Genomic DNA, 13,336 nt, shown 5'->3' with positions numbered 1-13,336 from the left:
TTTCTAGACGTTTTTAGTTTATTTAAGATCGAATAGAGATTCGCGAAGATACACACTCGACGTATAAACTCTCGTAGACATATAATGTCAGACATTTCTTGCTCAGTAAAGATTCGCGCTCGGAGAGAAGGAAAGACCGGCCGTTTCCGACTTCGCTTTCTGATGGAAACGTCGTCCGATCGAGTGTCGATTGATCCGTCATTCCGTCATCCGCGACAAAAACATGCCGCGAAGGACCAGGGATCCGATTGACACTCGAGCGTCGATCGGTACCCGGCAGGCTCGATCGGACCTCTCTTCGAGCCGATGTATGAAAGATTAATTCACAAAACGGCAACGTTTTGCTTCGTTTCGGTCCGTTCTTCGGACCTGTAGGGACGCTGGAAACGGTAAGAAAGGGACGAAGCCTTCGCCGCAGCAGGATAAAGCAGCGGCGGACGCGGCAGGAAGGAAGGCCGCGAGTGCTGTTCCAGGATCGGAATCGAAGATGGCCGAGGGCAATCAGTCGCCGCCGAAGGCGGAGGTCGACGATTCACCCCTCCAGCACTCCATGAATCGCAATAAAGAATGTGAGTACACATATATCTTCTTTCAACTTTGTCTAAAAATATTAATCTAGAGTAAGAAGTTCACGAAGAAGTAATCGCCTGTGTCGGCTAGAGTTTTTGTCGAGTGTTTTTTGGGAAATTGCGTTCAAACTGCAGCCACATTGAAACAAAATTAGAATTTTATCTTTTTATTAACCTTTTAGAGATATGACACAAATATACAAATATATATATTTAATTTTCTAATTATTTTATATTACTGACGGAAAAAGAATATTCATCGTAGTATTTTTAATCGTTTCTGTTTCTACGTTAATTGATTACTATAAATTAAATGTAATATATAATTAAGCAAATAATTAAATTACTTTATTTCATTTAAAAAAATTTGTAAAGAAGTTACACTATTACCATTTGGTTCCGATTTCCAGCAAAATTCTAATTTTGATCGTAAATGTCATTCATCATCATCAGATGACGTCAATGAAAATAAATGGAAGAGATAAGAATCATCCGGACATGTTGTATACATTAAGTTCCGTTTGCCGACACTCGCTTTTCTTCTTGCAATTCGCTCTGTCACCGTTTCTCGCAGTGCATTTACTCCCCCCGTTGTGGAAACGGAAGCGTCGCTTTTCGACGTCCGGAATAAATGATGAAAAGACCTAACGGTCCCTGTCGCGACGATCGCTTCCGATCGAATAATCGCGCACTGGGTATTCGCTATTATTATGCGATGCAGTCTGAGCTGTTCATGCACGAGCGTGTTGCATGCTCATCGTCGCAGTTACATACCCCGCAATGTTATACGAGCACCTCTTCGGGAAGGCGCCTATAATAATCGAAGAAGGCGCCGAGATGGCTCTTTTTAACATTCGCGGGCAACTTGCCATTATATTCTACGGCGACTGTAATCATCCGCTCGTTATTCGGCGCATAGCGAGCGGCCCTCGATTATCGATTCGGAATCCGGCGATTTTTTCCAATAAAGAAACGCTCGGAGCTTTCATCGTCGTGCAAAATGCAGCTCTCCAACCCATTCGCCACTTCCGTTACTACTATACTACTACTACTACTACTACCGGCGCCGGCAATTGGCCAATCGTTCTCAAGCTTTGTTAGATCCCCGTTTTGTATTCGGAACGCAACTTCCCACGGGCAGAATAGAGGTATCAGCCACAACAACTCTGCCGCTACATTTAATGTTTTTCTATCAGCGATAGACACATGGATATATAATTAATTAGTATCTAGATAGACATAATTTTTTGTAAGGATAATTTCTTTTTTATTGTTATAAATTACGAATAACTCTTCGCCTGCAATCTAAATCTTTTTTCTTCAGTTTAGTTAATCTAGGTCCTTTCTCCAAATTTGTTTACTGTTCTAAGCTTAAAAAAATTCTCGGTTACTTTGCAACATGTTACTTTGTTACATACTAAATAGCTTTTTATTTAAAAAGTTTATTTAATAAAAATGGAAATTTAAGCAAAAATAAAGATGAAATTTGAGAGTGTAATTTCGCTTGTATCAAAAAAGACTCTAATTGCTTTAATTGCATCTAATGGAGAGATAATCATATATACTTTTTAAGGAACTGAAAACTCAGCCTGAAATATTTACTCTTTAATTATTAAATATAATACAATTAATCTCCATATAAAATAAATTCGAGATTATAAAGTCTGTAAGATGTTCTCAATATACATTTACATTGAATAAACGAAAAATGATTTCAAAAAGATCGCCCGAAGACAGGCGTGTAAATATCTCTCGATGCCGCATTGAAAACTTCGCGCGGTGGGTTTCTTCCGCGGTGAATCGAACGCGTGCCCACTTTTTTCCGTCCACAAATTCCGCGGCGTATACATATATACGTCGTGCCGATTCGTCGTGGTCGACTCCTCGTTAAAGCCACAGGCCATCGCGTGCGCAGTCTTTAGAACGCGTCATTTTGTCGCGTTTATCGATCGCCTTTTTCTGTAATTACTTGCCATCAGGCGCTCTTGAGGCGTTCTCCCCTTCATGTGCGAAGGACGCTCATCGTGCAACGAGAGCGCACTGAACAATGCGTACCACTTTTACAAAGAAACACAATGTCACCGTCGACGACCGTGCAAATCAATAACAATCTTTTATACAACTTCTTCAAATAAAATTTCTTAAAAATTTATTAAGAGATACAAATTCCGAGGTAATTTGATATAAACACGATTCTAGTTGAAAGAGTAAAAAGTTGCATTCTGCAAAAGTTGGAATAAGCATTTTGACGTTTGAGATAAGACCGCTTTTCCTAAAGGGAGAGAAAAACGTTATGAATTTTAATTTTAATAATTTAAAAGTGAATTTCTTTAGAATTTATGTGTTTGTATCGATATTTTTGGTAAATTTGACGCGAAAAATTTGACGAACGAATTTCGATCTGTTGCTTGATCACCTGTATGTGTGCGCACACTCTGATGCGTGTGTGTGTGTGTGTGCGCGCGCAACTGTCTACAGGAAAAAGACAGTGCCGGGCATTCGTGCAGACAGGTAGGTGCAGATTCGCGTGTGAGGGCCGTGTACACGCGTGAACATATATACATATACAAGAAACAGGAGGCGTGCCTATTTATAACGGTGATATCATCGCCGATTACCTACGCTTTCGCGTGGACAATCGTAAATTCTCGTAGCAGAAGGGTGCAGGTTTGATGCCTTACCGAATATCCATTGCGATCCTCCTTTTCATTCATCTTTTACGTTTTTATACCTTTTTATATGTACATAAATATTTGAATAATATTATATATTAAAAATATATTATATTGCTTATATACAGTTTTTTATACATGTTGTATAAAAAAACATATTATAACATATTTTATATACATGTTTTACTATATGTTATTTATATAAAATATGTTTCTTCTCTGTGACTTTTGATGTTAGATCGAAAATAATTTAAAACTTACAAATAGACATTTTGAATAATCTAGAATTCCTTGAATCTTTCATGTCTGACTAAGAATATCCTTTTCCACTGACTTTCACGAACTAATTATAATAATATCTAATCACATTCGTAATATTTTAAAGTAATGTGAATACCGATTATGTACCTGATAAGTGGAAAATGAAAGAAAATTAACACACTCGAAGAGAATAAATTTATTATTTTTTATTATTATAAATTTTACAAGTAATAATATAATAATTCACAATAATGTTAAAAAAACAGATAAATATCATTAATTAAACAATTTTGTACTTAATTTGTATCCATTATCGATTGACGCTTTCTCATTGATTTTTATTGAAATGTTTTCGATTTCTCGTTTACACGGTTTTTATAGTTTACGAAACTTATTGCAAAAACATTACGTCGCTTATCATCAGACAAAATTTCGTTATGTCAATGAAATAAGGATATGTTTGCCTTCCCGATCGTATCTACATTTCGTAGCGTTACAAAGCGACATAATGAATCTCTTAGAGTGCTCATTCGCGGGTGTATCGCGTGTACTTGAAACGCGAAAGTACGCCGGTTGCCGATTATGCCGAGCTAATTATCGTCGGCGTATCTTGCCCTAAACGACGACGATGTATGCACTCGTTATACTGGCGCGCGAATTTGCGCGCTCGTTTCGTAATGGGAAATTATGTCAGAATTATGCGCCGTACACTCAGAGGCCTCCTTTCCATCCTGTAAAACCGATAACCTCGAGTAGCTCTGCGACCGCACGCTTAATGAAACAACATCATTAATAAAACGTCTCACGCGACAAACTCATTCGGTCATTACAAAAATGAATGCGTTTTTTCTTTTTTTCCTTGTAACAAAACGGTAGATTTGCAAACAAACAATCGCTTGAGATCCATGCTATTGTGAATTCTTTAAAGTGGATTCCTCCCTAATTTTATAATTACCCATTCTTTAACAATTTTTTTATATGATTATTTCTAAGTTCTTCCAAAGCAAAAAATACTCTATGAATAAAATCTTGCTTTGATTGTTGACATAAATTATCTCGCATATATTTGATAATGATTAATCAATTTATAATAAATTCGATTAAGTCAGGTCTTTATTAATTTAAAAACTTTTGTTCCTTAAAAAATTTTAGTTACATGTTTTCAAATTCCTCCAAAGTAGAAATACTTTATGAATAATAAAATTTTACTCTGCATATTAAACAGTGACATAAATTATCTCGTATTTAAGAACTCCCAAGATTTCAGAGTCGTTGCTCCATGTTTAAAAATCGAAGCTCTGAATTCACCAGTGAATGGCGACGAAAGCGAAGGCGCGAGGCATCTTCGCCGTGAAACGAATCGCGCTGAAACGAATTTTGTGCCGAGCACTAATTGTCGCCAACGATAATGCGATACAAGATGCCTCTGGAATTTCTTGTAATTAAAAGAAAGATCCAGCTTCCTCTTCCCCGTAAACTGGCGATGGCCAAAGGCCCGCGCCGATCGTTATGCTTATCTGTTACGTATCTATACGAGCATCAGCGCGATACGGACGACAAATATACCTCAAGCGAGCGTCTTAGGAGAGTTTCATCGATGTTTCGCCTCATTTCTTACCTTTCGTACGGGTACCTCGCCACGACCTTCGTAACCGTTGCATTTATCAAGGCGGCGATACACAGTCAACGAGTACTAGTTAGCGTATACCGAAGAAAAATACGTTATTAAGATAAGACCCTCTCGACGATTTATGGCTACGTGTTCCTACCAAGATAGTTCCGTACTGTTAACTACGCGTGTTTTTACAATTTCTCTTATCTTTCTTATTTCTTTTCTGCGTTAACTTTTGATGAAGATTAGACAGTAAATAACAAATTGAATAGCGCGCTGCTCGAATTATGGGCTGTGATATACTTCGGGCATCCACTTTTTATTGATCGCTCGTTACTGACGGTGTCTTCTTGTGTAAGCAAGTTAACAAGACGGATTTACAGGGTCGTATCTTCGATTCCGGGAGGTGGGTTAAAATCTAGAAAAACCGATTCGATCAGCACGTACATGCCATATACGCGCTTTTTCATCTAAACGTTCAAAAGCCGCGCGCATTATCGCGAGTCGACCCGGTTTGCAGGGTACACGGCGCGCCTTTACCGGATTTAATTATATGACCGCACTCGTTGGTGACCACTTTGAAAAGTCCACCGGCAGCCAATTACGCGACTGCGAAAACCGTTTTTCATTGCACCGTGTAAATGGCCCCTGTATTCATCACAATTGCCCGATTTTCGTGAATCCGTAACAGCCGCAGTGGCAACAACGACGGTGAAATTAATGAAATACAGGATCATAACTCTTGACTTTTGTCAGACCGTAAAAGCAGGCCTGGTAACGCGCTTTTACGGTTTCGCCGAGATGCGAAGCGACCCTGAAAGCACGCTCGTTGCCGAAGTTAACCCACTTCATGCTCACAACCCTTCCTTTGAGTTATTTGATCTTTGAATTTCCATCGCAAATGACTGTACTAAGATGGGTTTTGAGAAATTTAATGACTTGAGACTTTTGAGAATTTTAATGACAAATTATCTTCCTCTCTTTGAGAATTTTAATAACAATTTAATAACAAGTTAATTTTCTCTCATATACTTCTTTTTATATTGAAAACATGTTTATCGCCGAAGTTAACTACTTTATAATTGCAACCTTCTTTGTAAATTATTTTGTTCACAAATTTTCACCGCATCGTATTTAATTCTTATATTCCTTTTAGTAGTGAAAAAAAAAAGAAATAATTAAGCTAATTAGATCATAATTCTTAGAGTGAATTTTTATTTCAAAAGAATTCAATCTAATACGGAGTTTATAACAAGAAGTTACAGAGGTCATAAAGTCTTAAGTCGATTATTCTTTTCATATTCGACTGTGATTGATCAATAATTTTCTACGACTTAAGACCCTACAATCGCTGTAACTTCTATCGTAGACCCTGCATTAAACAAGAGTGGCAACATTTTTACTCTTTTGCAGTGTCATATCAAAGAATTTAGAGAGATCTTTAGACTTATATATAGCTTTTCGTAATGCAGAACAATCTTATATTTTGACCATATGATTTTCCCTCCACGATCACGTGGAAGGATCGATCTCCGGCGTCATACTTATAAATAAATCGCGCTTTTTCGTTGCATATTCATACACGCACCGTGGTACTCCAGGTATTCGTGGGCGAACCGGATCGGGATATGTCGAATCGGAGTCGTTCGTGGCCAGAAAGTATGCATTGAAATCGCTGAGTGTGCCACGCCGCACGGCCCGGACGCAAAAATCAGCGCAAGCGTGTATGCACGCGCGTGCACGCGAGAGATAAAAAGAGGCACACGCGCTCGGTGGTTGCGCGCACAGCCCACGCACGTAACACGCTGCCTCAGCCACGTGCCTTCAAACGGTCGAGACGATTATTTCCCTGCGCGACTGTGTGCTGCGATTTTACAACTTTTCACGCATGGCTATAAAAATTGTAATATCGACAACGCGTCATATGTGCAACGAGGGCAAGCGAAATTTTGCAATCTGCCAAATGACCGTCGTACATTACACAAGCAGGGAGTAATATTTTATTTATATATGCAGATTTCAAGGGACGTAAAGATTTAAAAAACGAGGTCCGGGTTCAAGGTTTGTCCACCAGTTCTCGGCAGATATTAATTATAAATTAATCTTAAAGCGCTCTCGATATTGAGTAATACAGTATTGCTATTGATAAATTTTATGTAAATTTTACGTCCGAAAAAATAGGTCACTCTTAATTAATGTAACACAAGATTTTCATACATTTCACATTTTTAATGACAAAATATTTATAACCTAAACTTTTATAAACACACAAATAACTTATATTTATTAATTGAAAAGAACATACACTGTCAGATTCAATCTTGAAACTATATGGAAAGTATGTATATAGGATAGTCCAATATCATGATCTTCGTAATACTATAGCATACAATTATAAATATTATTCTTTTCTATGCATTTTCTCAACAGTTAGAATGCCCCAGCCAGAAATGATTGGTCAATTAACGTCAAATCGACGTTAAATCATCATCGAGTCGACGTTGATCAATCATTTCTAGTTAGGGTTCTTACTTGTTCGCTTACTTACATGTCATATTTACAATAACGTTTTTAAATTTGAATGATTTACAGAGAACATTTTTTTTATTTGCAAATGTTGCGAATGGAATACGAAACGAAATTGAATCTATTTTGTCGGTTTTTCGTTGATCAAAAATACCATACTATCGCTGCAGGTTATCTTACGAACTGTGATCGAAAGTATCTTTCATTGCACGCTCATAGAATTATTTTATTATTTATCAAATGTTAAACAAGAACAAATAATGCTCGCGAGTGTTGTGACTACCAAGTGGAACCTCGAATCGCATTCGCGAATCGAGACGCGACGGCGAAAAAGAATGCGTGCATCGAAGAAACGGGACGATGAATTAAAATTCAGCGGCCAACGGCGACGGAAAACATCGACAAGAGGAAGGAAGTGGCGATCGTTAGTATTCAAGGCTGGCCACGATCGAACGACCGCGAGCAGGAGCATGATGGCAAGGAGGAAAAGGACGAGGAGGAGAAGGAGAAGGGTGAAAGAGAGGGATCTCTTGAGCCAAAGAACTCCGGTGACCGAGTGTTAACGTTAACCGCCCTCCACCACTCGGAATTGATTCTTGCTCGCGCGATGCCCACGCATAGCGAATTAAACGGGACATCTCCTCTTCCTTCCGCGAGCGATCGTGCCCAGAGACGCTTAATTCGATTGTCCGCCGACACGCCGATTAATACGACGTTCTCGTCGCGCTTCATCCACGTCTCATCTTACCAATTATCTCTGTACAGTGAATACGATACCGTATGCGTAATAGGAGACATCTATAACTTTACCATTAATTCGTCAGAGCCAACGTCAAAATCTGTAACACAATTACCGTGGTGACGCTACATCTATGAAATCCATTTAATTTATGTTGATTAAAAGGCACTAATTAATTAATTCAGGAAATCAAGTGACATAACTGTTAGATATCAAACGAGCAATTATTGATAATCAAATCCCTTGAATTTTCATTATTTTTAACTTCCATGAGTGACGAAATGTAAATAATTTCTGTGATCGAAATGTTTTAAAGTAAAAATATTTTTAGTAAATAATAGACTAAGTTTAAATCGAATTTAATTTTTTTTTTAATTAAATTGTTTAACTCTATTATTTTAGATAAATTAATGATATTTTGAGTAGGAGCAGTGACGATTTCTAAAAGTGATTAAAAATAACTCAAATTGATATAAAATTTGACGTTATAAATTCGATAATATATAAAATAAATACGTGTGTGTATATAGGAATACAAAATTTATGTTTTAATAAAAATAATTCAAATGTGCAGATGTAATAAAGCACATAATTGAATAGATCCAATACTCATCATCAGTTCCGAAGAGTTAATAAAATTAATCGTAATTAGCTTTAACAAAATTGTATCGTTCATTCGATAATACACTTACATCAAATTGATATTCCCTATATTTACAATTAAAAATCAATTAATCATTATGTTTATATAAATTCAACCTACAGATAATTTTAGTATTTGTTAAAATTAATTTCAACTTATTACTAAATAAAAAATTACAGGAATTTTATTGAGTTTTGCGAAATGAACTCGTGTTTACTAAGCTTGTTTTTCTCTCGGCTTGAAAAATAGAATGGCGACGTTTGACTAGGCAGATCCAACGATAAAACGTTTTCACGACGAGACCTCACGACGTTTCGTCACCGCGACGATGGGTATAAGCGAGATGGCCCCGCGTGTCCCCGCAGGACAATTCCGCGGCCCACGCGCTATTGTGGTCGCAGCAAATCGGTCGGCCACCTGGCCCGGCGCGTCATCACACAGTGGCTTTCCTCCTCTTCCGTTCGCCGTCTCTTTCCTTCCTTTCTATCCGCAAAAGATAATCTCCGTACACCTGAAAAGAAATCTGATGGCTAGAAGAGATTGTCTTTTGCATTACAGTTTACAAAAGTACGATTGTAGCATGTCTTTATAGTATCGAAAGAGAATATGTTATTCAAAATATTATAACGCGTTTAACTTTCAATATGGACTTTTTTTACACAAGCAAAATTTCATATTCTTGAGTTTCTCCGAAACAAAGGAAGACAGAAATTAGTTTTTTCTTCTAAAATATTTTGTTAAAAAATTATTTTGTAATAGAGATGTTGAAAAGAGTAACTCTGAATTTTTCCACATTTTTTGAAAACTTGGAATAGTAAAAAAACTCAGGCTAGATGGAGAGAATAGAAATATGATTTTTAGAAGGGTTTAAATTGTGATTTTTCTGAGAATGTATTTAATAAACATTTATTTGTTAGATTTTTATTCTCGGCTGAAAAATGAGAGCAATTTTGAACATGGTACAGATTGGAACGAAATGAGATTTGTATCTAATTTTAAGGTTCAAAGATAATTCTAATCTCGTTGTGAGGAAAATATTAAAGAATACTTCAAATAATCAAACCTGAGCCTCGACAATTTGATTCATTTCCTATTTCATTCAGAATTCTACTATGTTCGAAATTTAGCATCTTATCCTGTCTTAATTTTATTTCATTTCACTTCATTCAACTCGTACTTTGTTCAACATTTATCACACACAGCATCTTTGAACGAACCTTCAAGTCTTCCTTGAGATATCATCGCACGGAAATTAGAGCGAGCCGCTTTCGCTCGGCTACTTAGAATTCATGTCACTTTTAAGCGCTTAAACCCGTCACGCCGATGCGGCCATGGCGGCGATTTCTTTCTGCCAGCCACGGCCGTGCACACAATTTCCCACATTAGCGGCATAATGACGGCGGTAGTGCGGCAACGGCGACGGCTCGTCCCCGAATCGCACAACGTAGTTATTACCATTTCATTACCTCCCGGCGAAAAGGCGGCGAACGACGCGTAAATTACGCATCGTGACATAAAGTACGGCCAATTTGCCGCTCGCTCGCGCGCATATGTACACATATGCATGCACGCATGCTCTCATTCACGCATACATCTGCGTATACATATACGCAGGCATCGACACGCGGGCGGCGGCACCTGCGAAGACTTTTCTCGGGTGTCACAATTAATTGTCGCGAGTCGCGATCCACCCGCGCGACACGACGCTCGTCTTCGACACCCACAGCCGGTGATGTTAACCACCCACCACGCACGGTCTCGATCGACGCGTCTCTCCGAGGAAGTTTCGGTTCCCGTGCGGCGAGAAAAAAAGGACGACAAGGAAAATAATTACCGGCCTGCGAGTAATTACACGTGCCGTGCGGGAGTCGGGGGAAGCACACACCGGGTGAAAAAATGACGTACGACACTCTCGTTTCTTTTTTTCATTTTTCCGTTTTTTTTTTTTTTAAATCTTTTTTGCGGACACTTTCACGAGTTTTGCGATTGGATCAAGATGGTAGAGAAAAGGGGAGAGGGAGAGACTGAGGCGCGATTCACGAATGTTTCTTCGGCGCAAGAGCCTCGAGTGCGGCGTATAGCACCGTGCTGATTACGCAAGGGGAAGGGCTTTGATTGAGGCGAGGTACAAATTGCTAATTATACGTAATTAGACCCAGTGACCCACAATGGACGACCGGGCGACCACCCGCATGCCCTCGCGTGGTGCGAAACACACTGTAGAATTGTGCCTCGCCTCGCTTCACTTTACCTTTCATTACCTTTATTCTAGCAATTTTCACGGTAATATTCCGCAGCGTTTATCACATTCTAACGGCTACAATGTTTACCATTCACCTGCAATATACTCAAGAGATTACAATGCTTCATAGAATGATTTTGCAATGAATTCAAGAGAAAATATTACTATATGTATCTGGGTATATACACGGAAAGAACCATTTTGCTGAAGTATCTAAAAATTTAGATAGATATACAGACCTGAAAATAATTTTGTTAAACTATCCAGCTAATTATGTGGTACGCTCACAACAGGTTGTTAAAATGTCAAAACTTTTTGCAGCATTTATAATATTATGCTAGAGAGTCCTATAATTATTTTAATAGTTCAACAACATTATTTCCAGATCTGTATCTAGCTAAATTTTTAGACATTTTAACAAAATCGTTCTTTCCATGTAGTATTCTTATTTCTAACTATAAGATACTCTAGACCGCGCTGCATGAATAAAAATAAGAAAAGAATCAATACGGTCGAGACTAGATCTTAGTGTCTAATAATAATAAATGATATTTTTACATATAAATTCTAAATACATTTTTTATATAAACTGTGCACCATTCATTATCGGATTATATAAAAAACGCAATTCATAAACTGAAGCTATAATAACATCATAATTAAATTTATCATCGATTTAATAATGATGCTGTTAACGTCTTAAAAACTTATAAAGAACTTGTGTATTGCGAAAAATATTCTTCTTTCTAAGATAATTTTGTTTAAATAGTTATATTAAGAACATATTAATATTTTATTATATATGTATTTCAGACTATTCTAGAACTTATCTTAATTTTAATATATTGATTAATGAATTATAATTTTAATTCTCTACGATAGAATATTTTAATAGTCAGATGAGGTTGAAGATATTTTGTATATTTGCATATTTATTTATAAGTCTATAAGTAGACTAGCGTTGAGAGAGAGCGTTGCTCTTCAAAAAGCAAATATTTTATATGTATATAAGCAAGTTGTTTCAAGCATATCCCATCACGTTTCATTATAATCGTTGCGATTAAAATTATGCATTGCGTCGGACAAAGATTGCATTGCAAATTAGACAGATCATTGATTTATCTCTTGCGTAATTACATATTGGAGGACCTATGTAAGAAATAGTATTCGACTCAACGATCGATACGTAAAACCACTTAATTTAACTGTTACATAAAAATGTCTGATTTCTCTAATCGATGAAAATCGGTTCACATAATCGTCACTACGCTAGTTTATTCGCGAACCATTCGCATGCATCTCTTCTTTCATGAATTGAAATTACCGTTCGCATTCGCTCGTTGATAAGAACTTGTTCCCATTAAAATTCAGCCGTTAAATCGCGCAATCCTTTCTCCTCGCGCGAAAACGAATTTCGCCACCGTGGCGACAGATAAGCTGCGCATCGCACTGTGGCGTCATAAAGAGACGATTATCTTAATTAACTGGAGAATTGTTTTGGCCCACGCGTTTTGCGGCGCACTACCCACGTGCACAGCCTCGTGTCAGGGTTTGTGACGTCGTCACGCGCATTGAAGCACGTTTTCAGAAATTCATATTAGAATCTAGCGATTTTTGAACCTTCTTTTCATAGCCTATTAAATAACAAGCCAAACTTATCGAGATACGTCATCAGGTGCACACGCTTCAGTACTCAGCAGAAGTTTTATCATCAGATACCGCCAACGCATGACATTCAGAAAAAAAATTAACAGAATTAAAAACATTTTATTTTTTTTATTTAAAAAATTATTTTATTATAATAATGATATCGCTTTATTTATACTGAGAGTAAACGATATAATTTAAATAAATTTTCCAATTTTTTAAATATTTTTTTCTTTTATGCTTGGTTTCACACTTTTTATTATTAAAAAAAATTTTTTTTCTATTTTTTTATTTTCTCTCAAATTTCGTGAGACATTTAGAGATCTTCTACAGCACACCTAACAATGACACATTGATTGAAAAACTCTGTTAAAATAATAAAAATAAAAGATCTTATTTTTACTCATTTTCTATTACATATCCTA

At 37.1% G+C, this 13,336-nt stretch overlaps 1 protein-coding gene across 1 annotated transcript in view; it reads left to right on the top strand.

Moving 5' to 3' along the window:
- LOC108775162 (MKL/myocardin-like protein 1) overlaps nt 1-13,336 on the top strand; it is a 100,994-nt gene that overhangs the window by 24,374 nt on the left and 63,284 nt on the right. The window contains exon 4 of the mRNA XM_018541449.1: nt 376-569. Coding sequence (XP_018396951.1) covers nt 376-569 — 194 coding nt within the window. The remainder of the gene's footprint in view (nt 1-375; nt 570-13,336) is intronic.

This window comes from Cyphomyrmex costatus, unplaced genomic scaffold (assembly GCF_001594065.2).
Source record: "Cyphomyrmex costatus isolate MS0001 unplaced genomic scaffold, Ccosl1.0 scaffold29, whole genome shotgun sequence".
In the NCBI taxonomy this organism is placed as follows: domain Eukaryota; kingdom Metazoa; phylum Arthropoda; class Insecta; order Hymenoptera; family Formicidae; genus Cyphomyrmex; species Cyphomyrmex costatus.
This window is presented reverse-complemented; position numbering and strand designations above follow the sequence as displayed.